We start from the raw sequence: 18959 nt of genomic DNA, 5'->3' as shown, positions 1-18959 counted from the left end.
CTTAGCTTAAAATCCATCGATCCAAATCCAACTTAAAATAATATGATTACATAGGTTCTTGCGATCTTTGTTAATTACATCAATCTTTTTAATAATATCAAATATTCAACTTATATTGAAAAGATTATATATAAATTTTCCCGTCCTCACCGAATCAGCAAGGAATGGCGAATGAGGGAAAGAAAAGAGTTGACGTGTGGTGATCATGCTGTATACATTTCATTATCCACAATCAAGTTTGTCAACGAAATTACAAAGATACAATTAGTTTATTTGGCGAGAACCTTGGCATAATCTCTATGAAAACAATTAGTCCATCACGAAACTCGTCGAATTTTCCATAAGAAATAAGGGCTGAAATATTACCTGAAGGCTTCAAAGTTTGATAACCTTACAACAATTGCGACAGTAGCATCTAAATGTACAGCTCTTCCGAAGGTTGTTCGCCCTATAGCTTAGTTTTGTAGTCCCAGCAACATCATTTAGGGGTAAAGTTTTTCTGGGTATTTTTCAATCCATTCAAGAAAAGTATGAAGCAAACCCAGAAATTCTCTATAAACCTTGTTCCTTGTGAAAGATTCAACTTTGAAAGTTTCTACAATGCCTTTATTGTTGAGGCCTCAAGTGCAACTTATAAGCCTGTACTTCCATGGGAGAGATAATGACGTGTCCTTCCTGTGCACCACTTCCAAACTGCTCGCTGTAGCCAAGTATATCAGTGTCGTCATGTAAAAGATTCAGAGAAGTGGCTTTTGCATTTGAAACTGTAAGACCACTGAACATGTCAAACAGATTGATTGGCTCATCGGCTATAGATGAACACTGTGACCTCCCTTTTCGGCAATATGAAGAATCCCAGTGTCGCCTCTGCAAAACAAGCACAAATTTGGGATCTTCAAGGGGCTGCTGAGAGTATTTTGAAGGCCGGGGAACCTTAAAATTCACAATATGCAAATCACATGGCAAGGAAGCCACCAAGGGAGAAAAGGATCTCGGGGGTGGCTGCACAGATATAGCTTCAGCTTTTTTCGCAATGAATATTTGTAATGGGTAGTTCAAGTGTGCACCAACCAGATGAGATAGAAGAGAGGGACTCAAGGGACGAGGATTCAAGGTGGGATTTGCGGATGCAGATACGTTAGACTCCAGGAGGATGTGTAAAAGAACATTCATGGGACGATTATCCATCACCCCTTGGCCCAGACCACGGTCATCATCTCTAACCAGACGACGATCAAGCATGATCTCCAACCACCCATTTTCTAAGCTTGCCACACCCAAAGATTGCCTAGTATGAACAGAGAAGCGTTCTCCATTTGAACCTACCATGAATGCAAGAGAGGGCATTGGATAGTAATTTCCTTGCAAAGGTATCTTGTCATAAGTCTCCCTACGACTCATTTGAAATCCGTTGAGATCAGAGTAAAAGATTCTATTGTTATCAACATTTGTCTTATATCTAGCTATGAGTTCCTTATCATCAAACTCGTGCCCAATAAGCTCAACTTGATACTCTTTCTCAACAACAAATTCCTGTATGGAATTTTCGCAATTATATACACGGGTACTATGGGATACTGGAGTTTTTTCCCACGATGTCTTTGGATTAGAAAAAACTTCCCGCACCAAATGCCCTTCTGCAACCACCATTTGTCCACCAGCAAGGCTGATAGCCTCAGCATTACCATTTGGTTTAAAGAGGTAGGCTCCACTCCCGGTACTAGAGTACATACCTAGTTCTTCTTCAATAGCAGTTATGTGACCATCCTCGCGACTTATTTTCTGCAGCTGACCATAGCTTACATTAAAGATGAGTGTCTGATGTTGATTGCTGATTTCAACTGTGTCACTTTCTAAATCACTACAAGCATATGGAGAGGGGCAAGATAGCTGCTTGGATGAAGTGAAAATTCTAACGCTTGCTGGTTTGGCCTTCTCACATCCCACAAATCCATTGGCAATATAATATGTCTGTAACCCCATGGCAGGGACAGAAGCTTTCCAGTAAAGCCGATGCCTTCCCGTAAATATCCTGTCAGTATCATGACGCAGTTCAGGAGATATTTGACTCTTCACACAAGTCCAGTTTGAGTCCAACACTGTAGCATCCGGTCTTTCCACAACCACCATCACAACCTCATTTGTTATTTGCTCCAGTGGGTTAAAAATGACTACAGTCTGCAGAGTTCCTTCATGAGCACCAATGGCTCGATGCACAGGTTGTGCATCATATTTAGATCTTGTTTGTGCAGGTTCAAAGTGAGCTGGATTTTGATCATTCTTTTCATGACGGATTCCGAACAGAACTTCAATAGCCTTGGACATGAAAATTTGTAGGTCTTGTAAAGCCAGATGCATCCGTGTCCCATAGTCTTCAACCACATGGTCCTTAGCCGTACCAGTCACTCCATCATGATGCTGAAACAGAGCTAAGTTCCGTCTGGCAGCTGTTAGCTTATACGAAAACCCAGTAGGCAATTTTTCACATTGTACTCGCTGGCAGTATCCCAATAAAAAAGCCATCATCATTTCTGCACTGCGAAGTGTTTGCTCCAGTACCCGGTCAACAGCCTTGAAGAAAGGCCTGGAGACATAGTAGCCACTCCAATAATCATTTTTCCTATCTGCATAGGTGAAGAAATCTCCTGATAGAGAAGGAAAGCCTCCGATCTCACCAGAACCAATTTCATCAGTATGTGAATAATTTATTCGGTCAGCCTCATTTCGCAGGGTGCTGAAATAGTCATCCAAAGTACCAAATTTGGCCTCTGCATTCGAGCTAGGATCAGAATTAATATAATCGAATAACATTTGATAATTCCTGAATTGAGCTTCAGCCTCATCAATACTGATGTAGCGGAAATCATCACCAAGGGGAACAAGGAGTGTGTTTGTACGGTACAGAGTTGATTTCTTCCTATACTGATCCAATAATTTAAGTGCCATCCCCTTGACATTTTCCTGGTCGGTCTCCACAGGATGTTTTCCCCAGGGGCAACGCTCATAGACAAAACCCCGCATTCGAGCAAAGTCAAATTGACAACAAACAGCAGGTTCCGGCCCACAGGTATGTGGAATATCATAAGAATAGAAGGGCATCATGTGAACAAAAATATCAGTTGTTTCTTCGGCATCCCAGCTCTGCCGCCATACAAACTCTAAATTCTTGTGCCATGCCAGTTCCTTTTTCAACTCGTAATGTGTTCTCTGTATAAGCATGTTCTCGAAGCCCATGCGCCGGAGAAGATATGCCATGGTGGATGAATATCCAAATGGATCAATAGACCACGAATTTTTGGGAATAACTCCAACGGTTTCATTTAACCACATATTACCCTCTGTTATCTGCAACATGAAAACATACATATGTGACTGAATTAGTAGAAAGTAGAGTTTCCGGTCAATCGTAATTAACGAAAAAAACGTAAAGCAGAACTTATCATTTGAAGCACATAAACCTAGAGCTTCTGGTGGAAAAATAATAAAAAAGCCAAAGAAACTATTCCACCACGAAAACTAATAAAATATAGATTTGCATTTCGGATAAAAACTTTGTGGGTAAAGGGACATAAATACGCAAGTAAAACAGCCACTCCTCCACGTTAACATCACTAAATAAAAACATCATCATGAAACCTTGGATAACAGGAAAGATATGAAACAAGATAAACAATAGATGCTAGAATTTAACTTGACACAATAACATCTAATAAATGTGATGTCATTACTTGACTGTTTCACATGAGTTTTAGAAAACTATAGACATAACAGAAACCTTTCATCTGGGACAAAATTGAAATCACAAAGAGACAATTTGCAATCAAAATAACTGTAATTGGGTCGGGTGAAACTAAGAAATCTGCCGCCCATCCAAGAGCTTGTTAATTATTTTCTGCAAGAATTAAAAAAGGCTCATGTGACAAGTAGTTAACAGAACTACTGATACCCATACACTTCTAACGACAAATAGAAAGTAAAAAACATACAGAAGTCTAAACGGATGTATCAATAGAGCAATCACATAACAAATTGAACAAAGAAATTTAATCACCTGTTCGATGATAGCAAAGTAATGTGAATTAGCCTGCAGAAAAAAAAACAGATAAACGATAGGATTAGACAACTCAACATTAATGAAAACAAAATTGTAAGACAGATAAATGGAAGATGTGAGACAAGAAAGCATTTCTAGACTTTGAAGAACAAATTTCCTGGGAATCCAGGAACAATGCAGGAATGATATTGTACATAAAAGAGTGAATGATGGCAGGATGAGAAAAACAGCAAATATATGTTTCTATGAGTCCAACGGGCATTACAAAATTAGAAGCACGAAACATCAAACTATCAAAGTATAACAAATCCCCAGATTGAGAAAGGTAAAGTCATAAAGTCGTGAAACAACGTACGTCAACATGCAGTATAACAAGAGAAGCAAAGTAACTCCTATGATTCACAGAAAAAAAGAATATTACCTCATCATTCATCACCCATCCACCTCCGACAATTTCTAGCTGTCCATTCCTCACTAAATTGATGAACGATTCTCTTTTAATATCTGAAGCATCTCTCCACCATCTTTCTAAGTACGACATCTCTTCCCATATAAACTTCCTACGATTATCCTACAAGTATACAAGTTCGATCAGCAAAGTATTATATTTTAAACCTCGAAGCGCTTAAGTTTCTTGATCATTTCATCCAATCATTCGGCTGATCAAATTAAAAAACGAGCACATAATCCCTCTTAACAGCAAGAAAAGTTGATAAGAGTTTTCCTCATTCCAAAAGCTATAGCTTTTATAAGAAGATAACAGCATAGAAACCATATTACACCTAATCACCAAAATACACCAATAGTTAGAAAATTAACAATAATACCGGTTTATGACATAAGACGAACTGTTTTAACCTTAGAAAGCGTTTCAACTATAGTGTCGAGAATGTGCCTCGACTGCCGATCATAATACTCCTCAACAGTGAGCTTCCATCCAGGATCATTATGTGAATGCGGTACCACAAAAACCTTCAATTTCTCATCATTCCACTCAGTTCCTTTGTAAGTCACGCGCCACCCTTGCTTCCACTCCCCGCCGTCCTGATCCAAGAACTGAATTTTATCGTAGAGCCCTTTGGTGGTGATATCAACAGCGGCATCCAAAACAGTGTCGTTCTGGGACTTGTGGTTAACAGGTTTTCGTGGGCGTGAGACGCGGGACTTTGAAGCTCGGAAGTGGAGGGGTTTCGGAACGCCGTAGCGAAGGAGAATGAATATGAAGAAGATGAATGTGAAAAAGAGGCCGATTGTGAATAAATTAGAGAGAATGAAGTCGCGGGAGGTTGTGACGGCGGTGCGCTTTCTGGGCTTAAGACCGGAGCGGGGCTGTTTGACGGCGGGCTTCCCGGTGATGGAGATTGGGAGAAGGGATTGCGCCCATCCCCCGCCGCTGCGGCGGGAGGAGAAAGGCATGCAGTTGACGGAGGGGTGGCAGCGCGAGATCAGTCGGAATTTCTCAAGCCGTGGGGACTGCCAGCGGGGGCGGGCCAAGTCGCCGTGGATAATATACTTTAACACCAAAGTTGAAAGATAATTAATATAATATTCGATTTAATTAATAAATAATAATAATTTATTCAATGTAATTGATTAAATTTGAAAAAAAATATAAATTATTTTTTAATAAATAATAAAATATTGATAATATTTCAAGAAAATAAAATTTCAAATTACTTTATTTTCTATTGTTTATATAATAATAGAACAATGTTAGATTTTCATGTTTTTTTAATTTACGGGATGGGAGGCCAATTACAATCGATCTAATCACTCTCCGATAAAGACTCATTCTTAGCTTGCCTTCTTCCATAATCTCCTACAACCTTATTGTAGGATTCTCGATGATACTCCAGCTTATGTCATGTTTAACGGTTGTCGATGTCAAGAAATATGCGGCTCTGTTATGCTCTCTATAGACATGATGCATTCTGACTTCTTATTATTTAGCAAGTAGGTTCTTACATCGGGAGACTAAATTGAACGATGACGAACATGGTGTCCATTCGCTTAGAAATCTTATCTCTTAATCACATTGTAGCACTACATTTATGTGTCCTAGCTCTCAAGTTATCTCTAATCATTTGCACACAGCTCATAGTTCTGCTTCCTTGCTACTTACAGATTTTATGGATGAAGCCGATGATCCATTCTCCAAATTCATTTCTCAAAATTCCTCCACCGCCTGCTCTTTGGTCCTGAAGTTTAGCACAACCAATCACATTTAATAAACATTGTTCTTTTGGTGGAAGAGTCCACTTAATGGACCGCTCTTCGTAGACGTTCATGTTGTTTGACTATTGCCCCTTCATGGAGAAGGCGGTCCTAATGTCCCAATATCATTCCTTAATCCACGAAGCCTTCGTTCTAACTTTCATCTTCTTTTTTTTGAACACATATTCATTATTCATTTCCAAATCCATCAAATTGCAATCGCAAACATATTTTCCAAGTATGTTGTGCCATCCCTTATGTATATCTTTTGATAGACTAGATAAATGTACGTGCGTTGTACGTTGAGAAATATAGATAATTTGTATATGATAGTTTTATTTAAATATGTTTAAATTATTTTTGAAATAAGAATAACTTTAATAGATAAATAATTAATTATTTGGTTACAAATGAAATCATGACATTTTCTTGTCTTTGATTTGAAGACCTCTTGAAATCTTTTTGTGCCCGTCGGTTTTTATCTTCTTATCTCTTTTTTTGTACTCGGCAATTTGTTCTTCATCTCGAATCTTTATTTCATCTTCGTCTTCATAGATCTTCATGTTTTTGTTGATATTTATTTCATTTGATTTTTCTATCTTAGGTGGTACACCGCTTTGTTTATTTGGCTTGATAATCTTCCGAGATCTCCGTTTCTTGATATTGACATTTGTTGTTGGAAATTGTCATGTATCTCAATACCTTATGTCACAATTTTTAACACTTCATCACATTTTTATACTGAATTATCCAACTTGAACAAGAATGGATGGAGTTTGGTTGATTTAACGAATCTTTATATGTGTTATTTGGTAGATTCTGCATTGAAAATCTTTATTGTTAGATACAATATTTATGTAGATATAAAATCATTTGTTTGTTTTATCTTATATCTGGTCATGAATTTGAATGAAATCTTCAATAGAACATTCAACAAAAGACGATGCAACTTTTCTAAATAATGTTATTCTTGCCATCTCATTCTCATATTCAATTTTAATTGTTATCCTATACCTGTAACATAAAGAAGTAAAGTAATGATCACTTTTTTTAGTGTGATCTAAAATTTGAGTTATGTATTGATAATTTGTTTTACATAAAAATGATTTGAATTCATTTTTATTTCTCTTTTTCTATCCATTTGATATATGTAAGAGTAATTATTACACATAAAACTAATTTAAACTCATTTTGATTCTTTTGAAGTGTTTTCTTATTGTACAAAACAATTATTTGTGTTTGTTATGCATAGGGTTTTACAATTTGGCAAATTGACAGCCACGTCAATGCAATCCTCATTATGTTCACTATTTGCTTAGTATAGGGCTTTGCACGGTAAATCACAATTATAAGAAATAAATATTGCGTCATGGGTAATAAATATAACTTTTGACATAAAAATTAAGCAACATTCGAACTAAAAGATAAATATTTCATTATCATTTAGTTTTGTTAGGTTAAGCGTGCAAGAATGAGGGTAGTATTTGGATGAGTGAACACCTATGAAGTTTTCATGAGTTAAGCTGCTGACATTGTGTCGCTTATTTTAAATTTCATTAAAGATATACTTTTTTTTTAAAAAAAGCTGTAAATTTCATTACAAAAAAAAAATCATTTTTCTTCAATTATTATAAAATTCATTAATACCTGAAAACGAAAAAAAAAGACATGTATTTATTAATATTATTTAATGAAAATAAGGAAATATATATATATATATATATATATATATATATAAATATTCACACAATTTTATTAGAGTTTTCAAATATATTAGTCGTGTATTATTTACGTTATTAATGAATGTTAATTTACTCAAGTTTAAAATAAAAATTGCATAAAAAAACTCCTACGAGGCTGTTTCACGGGAACATGTCTCATATCCTACCATAATCATGAAAATCATTGTTTTTCACTCTGAAAATTGACTGATTGGCCCATCTGAAGGATATATCCATGAGACCAACTCACATAAGACCAATTCAAAAATTGGATAAATATAAAAAATCATAAATCAAAAAAAAAAGTGAAGTCAAACAAAAAGAATTATTTTTAAAATAAAGATATAATTCATTCAGTGAAAATATATTGTAAATTTTATTATTCTTCTATTGACCGGTTGGCCCATCTGAAGGATATATCCATGAGACCGGCTCACATAATTTCAATTCAAAAATTAGAGAACTATAAAATTCATAAATAAAATAAAAGAAGTCAAACAAAAAGAATTATTTTTGAAATAAGGATATAATTCATTCTGTGAAAATATATTGTAAATTTTATTATTCTTCTATTATTTTACATTATATTAAAGATATATTTTTTTAAAACAAATAAATTATAAATTCTATTTCAATAAATGGTGGCTAAATTTCATTTTGTTCAATTTTATTTTGAAATAATTGATAGGTGAGAAAAAAAAACAAACAATAGAATATGTATTTATTATTATTATTATTATTATTTTAAATTTTATTAAAGATATTAATTTTTTAAAAAAATTATATGTAAATTTCATTCCGAAAAATGAACGTTTAATTTAAATTTCATTATAAAAAATTGTAGCTAAATTTTATTTTTTTTCAATTTATTTTAGAATATATTAAATAATAGATGGAAAAATACAAACAAGCGAAGAGAGGTACATTAATTATTATTATTTACGTTATTCACAGATGTTAATTTATTTAAGTTAAAAATAAAATTCACACAAAAACTTTTATGAGGTTGTTTCACGAGTGAATTTTGTGAAACATGTCTCATATCTGACTTGAATCGTGAAAAAAAAATTATTAAATTTTGAACAACAGTGTAAACTTTATTTTATTCGATTTATTTAAAATTTCTTCATTAATAAAAAATAGAAATCAAACAAAAATGCATTTAATTTAAATTTCATTAAAGATATATATTTTTTTACAAAAAAAATAGAGTATAAATTTCATTTCAAAAAATGAAAGATAAATTTAAATTTTATTTCAAAAAATGGTGGCTAAATTTCATTTTTCTTCAATTTATTTTAGAAGTCATTAATAGCTGATAGAAAATAAATAAAAAATATTTATTAATATTATTGTTTCGCATTTCATTAAAGATATGTTTTTTAAAAAAAAAAATGGAGTACAAATTTCATCACAAAAAAAGAAGGTTAAATTTTATTTTTCTTCAATTTATTTTAAAATTTATAATTAATATATGAAAAAAAACACACAAAAAAACATGTATTACTGAAGAATGAAGATTGATGCTAAATTTTATTTTTCTTCAATTTAGTTTAGATTCCATTAATTAATAAATGAAAACAAAACAAACAAAGCGATACGTATTAATAAATATTATTTAATGAAGATAAAGACATAGATGTAAATTCACAATTCAAACTCATATGTTTATAGCAGTAATAATAATTATAGTAGTAATAGTAATAATAGATAGATAGATAATATATTGAATTTCATTATAGATATAAGTTTTTTTTTTTAAAAAAATGGATTGTTAATTTCATCACAAAAAATAAATGCTAAATTTTATTTTTCTTCAATTTATTTTAGATTCCATTAATTAATAGATGAAAACGTGCGGAAAATATAAGGTCCTCGGGTTAGTGTGCGCACATCCAGCCCCGCCTACTCAGTTTTCGGCACCTCCGATCTCTTGATCAATATGATCACCTGCATCAATCACACCTAGTGAATCTAAAGACTCAACACCTGTAACTTAATAACAAATACATATACATAACATGCAACAATGAAAAATATTGTACTCAACATACATTTCATGATCTTAGCATAAGCGTAAACATGTCGTAAAATTGCATAACGTGTCAAAACATCACATCATAACATCATATATTTGTTCATTTTCTTTAATCGAATTCAGCTCATTAGTTGTGACTTTTGTATTAGCTATATCGTATCTGCTCTATCATAAAATTTAAAAAATAGAGTGTAAATTTCATTACAACAAAAAATAAGACTAAATTTCATTCATCTTCACTTTATTTTAAATTTTATTAATGAATAGATAGATTGGAAAAGACTAAAATTCATTTTTCTTCAATTTATTTTAAATTTCATTAATTAATAGATGAAAAACATGGAAAATAAAAAAAATAAAAAATGGATTGTGTAAATTCATTAATTAATAGATGAAAAACATGGGGAAAAAATAAAATATGGAGTGTGTAAATTCACAAAATTAAACATGTATTTAATGATTATTATTAAATGTTACAACAAAAAATAAGGCTAAATTTCATTCATCTTCACTTTATTTTAAATTTTATTAATTAATAGATAGATTGGAAAAGACTAAAATTCATTTTTCTTCAATTTATTTTAAAAAAAATAAAATATGGAGTGTGTAAATTCACAAAAAATTAAACATGTATTTAATGATTATTATTAAATGAAAGTAAGGACATTTATGTAAATTCACAATTCACATTCATATATTTATATAGATATAGAATAGATATAGATTTCTCCTCATTCAGTCAATCATCAAAATTAATTGTCAAATTAGCTCTTGGTTCATTGCATGTGCAGAATATATGATCCACATTCTCAGTGGCATTTAAGCACAAAGTGCAACAATCGTCCATCGTAAACCATCTCTTTATTCTTACATCGTTACTCATGATATTCTTATGAATCACTAGCTGTATGAATGCGTGGATACGGTTCCGTACTTGTAGTTTCCAGATGTCATTCTAGATGTGCTCTGTCCCTTGATTGATTGAGTTATTTATCATGCCATAAGCTAATTTTACTGTGAAGTGGCCATTGTTGTTGCACCCAACAGTTTGTGTCCTCGTCAATATCATCTTCCATTAAGGTCTACATACCCAATTTGTTTTCTGTTTCAAAATGCGGGAGTCCTCTGAAGCTTGCCAGTTCCAACAAACTCATCGTTTCCAGTAATCATTGATTTTTCTCATTTTTTCTTCTCTTGCAATATATTTTATCAACACCTTCTGCAGCGGTTCCTCAATCAGCCACCTATCCATCCAAAATAGAGTAGACTTTTCATTTCTAGCTATTGTTTTCCTCCTTTTAGTAGATTCATAATAGAGAAAAATATATATATAGACACCTCAATGTGGTGTGGGAGTTCCACTTGAAATCTCAAACCATGTGACTATCATTGGCCAGGGATTTGTAAATGAAATGTAGAATGATAAAGTACTAAAAACTTTCTTTGAGAAACCAGTTAACAATATGAAAAGTAAAACACAGCAGACCAAAGCGGAAGCAAGCTCGTAAAAGTAAAGCTGCAGGATATGTGTATCATATACATAAAACAAAACCAAACTGAAGCCTGTAGCACGTATAGTGTCCTTAAAACAGATTTTTCCTCTCCGGTATGTGTTCCGAGGATCAACTTCGACGTCTGTTTCTCATGATATAACAGAACAACCAGCAGTAACCTAGTATGATGTACTACTACGACGAAATGAACAAATACCCGAACTCTATCACAAGGCAGAACTGAGCAGCAGAAGCCGAAACGAAGAAGAGAGTATAAAGGACGAAAATATAGGAGAGTGTGTTGTGTATTTTTTAAGAACTTGATGATGTCTCTATATATAGAACTTTTATCACTTATGCTATTATACTATATGGGACATTCTCATCTACTTATCAATGCCTTGCTTGTCTAATATTCCATTCAAATGAATGAGCCCAATTTGCCCAAAATGCTTTAAGTCCAACAATCCCCCACATGAATGGAAATTAAAAGATATTCGACGATTTTCGTGATAAACTTTAACAATTGAATCTTGCATAGGATAGATAGGTATTATCTTTTGAACATTCTCTTGTGAAAGCATAATATGCATTGGTTGGCAGTAGATGTGATGTCTTTGAACTGTACAGCCGTCTGTGTGAAGTAAGATATACTTCACACATGACTCTTCCTGATACTACTCAGTTCTCATGATTGTGTTCGTTTTGGTCATGAACATATTCCTGTTTATGCAAGAAGGTCTAGAATTGAGCCTTGCAATTCCTTTGAGGCGTCCCCACTTCTCTCTCGCATGCTGGTTATATATCATTCTTAACATAATCATTAAAAGTTGTATGCTTATCATCAACACTCACTGTTTCATAATAGGAATGAGCTAGGGATAACCCCCCACAGTGATTCTCCATATTAGTGCGATTAGGTTGTCCCATTAAACCTAGTTCTTGGGATCTCCAGTCATCGTAGGTTGAATTTTCCTTCACAATAATTTATTCTATAGGCTTGAGACCCATTCCCCTCGACGATTATGCAACTAACTCTCTGTTCAATCCTTTGGTTAGCGGATCTGCTACATTATCCTTTGACTTTATACAGTCAACAGAGATAACTTCAGTTAAGAGTAGTTGTCTAATGGTATTGTATCTACGACCTATATGCCTAGACTTACCTTTATACGTATTATTTTGTATCATTCCAATCGTAGATTGGCTATCACAATTTATGCATATAGCTGGTACATGTTTTTCCCATTCTGGAATATCTTCTAAGAATTGACACAGTCATTCAACCTCCTAAAGTGAATACAAATCCATTTGTAGATTTTGAGTATTTCATATCAGATATCCAGTTTGCATCACTGTATCCTTCAATAACTGCGGGATATCTGGTATAGTGCAGTCCGAGGTCACGAGTGTACCTTAAGTACTTTAGCAATCTAATAATTGCTTTCCAGTGTTTAACTCCTGGATTACTCGTAAATCTACTCAATTTTCTTAATGTATAAGCTATGTCGGGTCTTTTACAACTAATTAAGTACATCAGACTTCCAATGACTCGAGAATCACTACAAGAAATTTTACATTTGGCGACGCTGACTAACGTAGCAAAATGTAAGCAAAATACGTCGCAGAATAGTTGGCGACGCAAGAACTCGTCGCCGATCGACGTCGCAAATTGTTCGTAGGCAAATGTCAATCGGCCATTTGGCGACGCGGAAAGTAAAGCGTCACCTAACGGTGTACGCATTTCGCGACGCTGAACGCACATGTCACCAAAAGGTATTATCATATGGCGACGACTTCCTTGCGTCGCGAAATGCATTTTTGATTCAATTTTTCTATATTATTGTAATTATTTGGCGACGCGAAAACCTCGCCATCAAAGATATTAGATATTTAGCAACGCCCTTAGCATTACCTATTTTTCTATTTTTTATTTATCCTCTTTTACCGTCACTATAAAAGCATTGTCAAAATGTGTCATCGAAGTTATTTTTGTCTATTAAATATGAATATCAAATAAAATAATTATATATAACAAAATTTAATAGATGTACAATTTACTATTCAATAATCAATTTTTTTTAAAAAAAATAAACAAACTAATCAAATAATGTTTAAAAACAAAATTCCTCAAACACTAATTACATAATGTTGCAAAATAAATAAAAAAAACTACATAGTCGTTGTCGGAGGCGAGGGAAGCGATGGAGGAGATCAAGTCGAAGAGCCTGTCGGTGGATGCTGGAAAGAGAAACCGAAAATGACATGTTACAAGTGTTGCAATAATGCATCAAATTTTTGTTGTTGTTTACCTATAGTCTGTAGTCTATATATGCTAATTATTTTATGCTTCAGTCTATACTAAAATTCATTAAAATCACATACGAAGAACAATTATAAACATAAACAATAATCATGATCATCACCATTGTTACTAAAAAAATAATGGAAGAAAAGAAAATATGTTCTAATAGAAAACAATAAAGCATTTTGACGTCCGAGATCCAATATTCGACAAAATCAGCAATTATTTGCAACCGGTTTCAATCCATTATTCTCTCTTATCCGAGCAAAGAAGCTTGACCATGCCAAAAAGGAAAAGCATAAAATAAACAAGCTATTCGAAGGAATGACACTCAAAAACACCAATAACAAAACCCAAAAAATATATAAACCAATAAACATAAGAAAACCAAGATACATATAAATCGAATTGGAAAAATTCACAAACAAAACAATTAGTATTCATGGCTCCCCTAAAGAAATAGTAAAATATACTTACATATTTTTATGTTGCCCAATCATTCTTCTATTTTCATCCTTTGTGAAACAATTGTTCAAAGGTGTCGATCACGCTCGGAAGCTCTCCCGTCACAGGATTGGGACGTATATTCTAGTTCAATATATAATACAAATTAAAGGTCACATAGAAATTAAGAAAAAAAATGCCGTAAATTGAAATTCTTCCACAATGAACAATTAGAAAAAACAAATTAAGATTTGAAAAATCAATCCCAAATATATGACAATTAACAAGTACAAAGAAATGAAGAGTTAAAGAAATGCATGGGAAGTAAGTCTGATGAACATGAGCATGGGTGGCAAATGGGGAGACACAAAACTGTGGAGAAATGGAAAACAACCTATCTTGCAGTCAAGATTGAGCTTGATGATCTTATCCAGAGAACTCGTGTAAATGTTGTAATATGCTTAGTTTGATACAAATTCTTTCTTTTGTCTAAATTTCCATGTTTGCTTGGCTTGAGGAATTTTGCAGCAAATCTAGTGCCCTTAGAAGAGAGCAACCAATCGGCCAGAAGTCAATCATGAAATCTTGACATATGAAAACATATGTGCTATCCTGTTAATCAAAAGTAATTAGCTTAATGTTGACCCAAATCAATAAATTAATAGTTTTTTTAAAACAAAAATATGATTATTTGTCATCTAGCATTGTCAAGTATACACCATACCAGAGAATTGTAATTTTCTCAAGAATCTAACTGAAGTTACCTCATTTTTAAGAAGAAGAACCAAAGTATGGTATATTAGGTAGCCAATAATATAATATTTAATTGTGCAATAATTAAACATTGTGAGATGTGAAACCTGATTGACTATTTTTAATTTTATAATTACGAAAGAACTAAATATGGATGTTAAGAACTTCACTGATACATACAGAACAATAACAATTACATAATCAAGAATCAAGAATACACACATAGCAATACAAAAAGCATTCTCTCTTAATATATTGTTATATTTTCTTACTAACCAAATCAAACCACTCGACAAAAACATAATAATTTAGTCAATGGGAAACTTCAACAGAAATTCGTATCCACCATGGATTTGTTTCAATTTATTCATATATTAAAGGTTGTTGTCTTCAAGAAGAAGCCAAAATTTAAAACTGCATAAGTAGACCCGAAAAATGCTATGGTACAATATTTGCATCTACTCAATCAAAAAAATTTTAAGAATTGACCATCAAAGATTGGGTTACTAGAATTAAGCAGCTTTCTTCACCTCAAAAGACTCGATGTCGATGAACTCTCGCCCTGCCTCTTCCGATTAACAACAGTTTTCTGAAAATCTTTCACTTGAAGCCACTTCCCGATAGGAAAAAAGGAACGATGATGTTGATTTGAGATTCTATGAGGCGGGGGAGATTTGGGAATTCTACGAGGCGGGGAAAATTGGGGGAGAATGGTGGGAGAATGAAAATACTTAATAAATAATATAAACATAATTAAAAAATTATAATTTCGTATATAATAATATAAAAGCTATTTGCCGACGCACAGAGGACAATGAGTTACGATACGAAAGGATACTCCATGTTTAGCGACGTGGAGTGTACGATGCGTCGCAAAATGTATCAATGAAATATATTTTCCCACCAAAATTTTCGGCGACTCTTGTTACGCGTCGTGGAATGATTTACCAGTTTTGCGACGCTCTAGGATTATCTTTCTGCGACGCTTTAACTGAGTCATGTTGCTAAAGGACCCAGAACGTAGGAGGGAAAATTTCCCGCCACGTGTTAGCGACGTTGAATGTGCTCTACGTCGCCAAATAGTTATATTTCGTGACGCATTAATTTTGTCCAGTCGCCAAATAACTCAAAATAAAGGTGGGAAAATGGGTGCATACGATTCAATATTTCAGCGACGTTGAACACATTATGCGTCGCCAAATGGTACCATATGGCGACGTTGAATGTGCGATGCGTCGCGATAAGTCAGATTTCTTGTAGTGAATATTTTAACTGATACACATACTCGCACCTCGATTATTTGATAGATGTTGTGTGAGGCCGGGCCCGAAGAGGACGAGGGGTGATTGTCAGTGCCATGATGTTGCACGAACTTGACATATTGAACTCGAACTTGACCTAGTTATAAAAATTCGACTCGGTGATGAAAAATTAGACTTAAACTCGACCCAGTGATGAAAACTCAGCTCAAGAATTCTTCTATGTTTTATAATTTTTTTTTGCATAGAAATTTAAATGTTGATAAATTGACTTGGTGGTAATACGGGTTCTTGCATAATTGTGCATTTGGTTCGAGTCTAGTTATTTCAAGTAAGTTATCGTGAATTTTTATTTATATTAAATATTAATGGTGAAAAAATATCAAAATACCCTTAACTCCACTCCTTGTTACTCAAGTAAAAAAAATCGTACTTCCTCCAATTCAAATGTATATATTTTAATGACCCAATGAATTGACTTAGTTATATCCACTTCTACACATAATCTCGCCAACTAATTACCTCTTGATATTAATCTCGTTGTCTGGTCTACTTTGATCGTTTTGCTTCAAACTTTCACAAAAAAATTCCTGGTCGTAATACTCGATTGACGAAGAGAGAAATAAAACCCCAAGCAAGTAGTTTCTCTGTATTGTCAACAAGGGGGTGAAGTTGGGAGACCATTCCTTGGTTATCAAATAGTCGTCCATTATCATTCACGGGCCTTCATCCTTCGCATATTCATAGTCATCGATCGAGGAAAACTTGACGGTGTAGTAGTCCTTCTCAATAGCCACCATTTCAATCGTAGCCTCAGGCTTCCATAATGCTTTGATACGCCGGAAAAGATAAGTCCCATAACTTTGATTGTTAAGGTTTGACGCCATGGCCAACGTAGTCTTGCTTTTTCCTCCATTGACAGTTTGATCTGCTGGCATCGTTCCTCCTCAATCTGCTCTACAGTGTCTTCATTGTCATCGTCCGAGATGAACCCTTCCTCCTCCGGATAGATGGTAGTTTCCCCACTGATATCTTTTCCCATAAGTGTATCCTTGAATTTGTCTGATTCTTGCAGCATCGTTCGATAGGTTTCCTTGGTTGACCAAATGGATATTCGAATGCATCTTTCATGATCAGTAAGTAACAAATTTTCTTATATTTGATACTGAAATTTTCTAAACACGTGAAATATAATTGATAGATTCTCCCTATTTTTTTAGGGTTCGCGCATATCATGCAACAATAAAGAAGGCCTAATATAGAAAATGAAACAAATTCTCAAAGAAAGTCAGTTTTTTGTAATTAAAAATATAATTGTTGCAGACAATCGCCTGAATACAAGATAGCAACACATAAATACAAACTCACGTTTATGAATTAAACTAATGTCTGCGATATTTTCGATAATACTTTTTCATCAACTATATTTGAATTCAAGAACTTTAAAAATTTGAAGAATGCCGTGTCCATGATGAGGATGAACTTTTTGGTAAGGTTATTTTTTTAAAAAAATTACTTACGGATCTACCACATTTTCTATCATTTTTATGTTTACTTATAAGTCTTTTTTTTATTTCTTTCTAGATGTCATTGGTAAAATAATAATAAGAGACTCATCTCAAGATAAATAAATTATTGGACATGCTACAAAACTTATTGATTTCGTCATTGAAGATTTAGAGTAACCACAATTTTTCTTATTTTCAAATTTTATATTTGCAAACTAATTTTTGGCATTTCAAAATCTATATTTATTGTTTGTTAGAAACAACAAATTACCATGTACTTTATGAGGAGATTTTGTTGATGAAATCATGGCATTTTTGGGCACTTTCAGTGATGAACCAGTCGTTTTGATTCTTCAAATGTGTCGTGCAAGACGATTTAGGGGCGAAGTGTTAGTTCAAAGTACGTTTTATATCACCAAAATGATAGTAAATGGAAACTTTGCTGAATTTCTTGAATTTCAAAACATGTATTTTAAATTTACTTCTTGTTGTTTATAATTTAATTTATCTTTTGTTATTATTGAATTTTTATAAATTTTTCAATTTAGGATGACTTCTAATGCATGACCCCAACAAATTCAACTAGCACTATTTCAACGACAAATATTGTATTTAAGGAAATTTTTTAAAATTTTCAATTTGTTTTATTTTCTAATTGTATGATATAATCCATTTAGTTTATTTATATTTTAATTTTAATTATTTATTCAAATGTGTGTATTTATTAATTTTAATATTTAATTATATAAACTAACATCTCATATATTTTATATATATATATATATATATATATATATATATATATATATATATATATTATTGTATATATATAAACAGATTTGTCTCCTCAACGTAGTATAATCCCCCCCAAAATGAATTTGCTAAATGAGAAAATTATAAATAATGTAAGTATCCGTTTAACATATTAAATCTTAAATAATAAATATATAATTTATAGGTAACTGTATAAATTTATTATAAATATGTTATTGTATCATGTATATTCGATGACTTTTAAATTTCAAATTAGAATATGAAATCCTCTTATTGAAATTTAGATCACGTTAAAAATTTGTATCTTATTTATCATTTTATTTTATTACAATTATTGTTTTGTACATAGTACATAAATTTATATGTGTATATGATATAATTGACAAATACATTATG

General features: G+C 32.9%; 1 protein-coding gene and 1 long non-coding RNA gene across 2 annotated transcripts; both read right to left on the bottom strand.

Annotated features, from left to right (window-relative positions):
* Positions 1-259: 259 nt before the first annotated feature.
* LOC140826521 (alpha-mannosidase 2-like) lies at positions 260-5561 on the bottom strand. Its single transcript, XM_073188885.1, has 4 exons — positions 4913-5561; positions 4476-4625; positions 4052-4084; positions 260-3345 (listed from the first exon to the last, which is right to left on the bottom strand). The coding sequence occupies exons 1-4, from the start codon at positions 5468-5470 to the stop codon at positions 607-609; spliced, it is 3480 nt and encodes a 1159-aa protein (XP_073044986.1). The 5' UTR covers positions 5471-5561; the 3' UTR covers positions 260-606.
* Positions 5562-14246: 8685 nt separating this feature from the next.
* LOC140828266 (uncharacterized) lies at positions 14247-15746 on the bottom strand. Its single transcript, XR_012117149.1, has 3 exons — positions 15553-15746; positions 14664-14881; positions 14247-14413 (listed from the first exon to the last, which is right to left on the bottom strand). It is a non-coding gene; the product is annotated as an uncharacterized lncRNA (long non-coding RNA).
* Between the last annotated feature and the right edge of the window lie 3213 nt (positions 15747-18959).

Source organism: Primulina eburnea, chromosome 3 (genome assembly GCF_022965805.1).
Source record: "Primulina eburnea isolate SZY01 chromosome 3, ASM2296580v1, whole genome shotgun sequence".
Classification (NCBI taxonomy): Eukaryota; Viridiplantae; Streptophyta; class Magnoliopsida; order Lamiales; family Gesneriaceae; genus Primulina; species Primulina eburnea.
This window is presented reverse-complemented; position numbering and strand designations above follow the sequence as displayed.

Coding starts and splice junctions, on each gene's coding strand:
- LOC140826521 (XM_073188885.1), bottom strand. CDS start 5,470: ATGCCTTTCTCCTCCCGCCGCAGCGGCGGGGGATGGGCGCAATCCCTT. Junction 4,085..4,475: donor GATGGGTGATGAATGATGAG/GTAATATTCTTT, acceptor TTTTTTCTGCAG/GCTAATTCACATTACTTTGC. Junction 3,346..4,051: donor ACTTTGCTATCATCGAACAG/GTGATTAAATTT, acceptor TTCATGTTGCAG/ATAACAGAGGGTAATATGTG.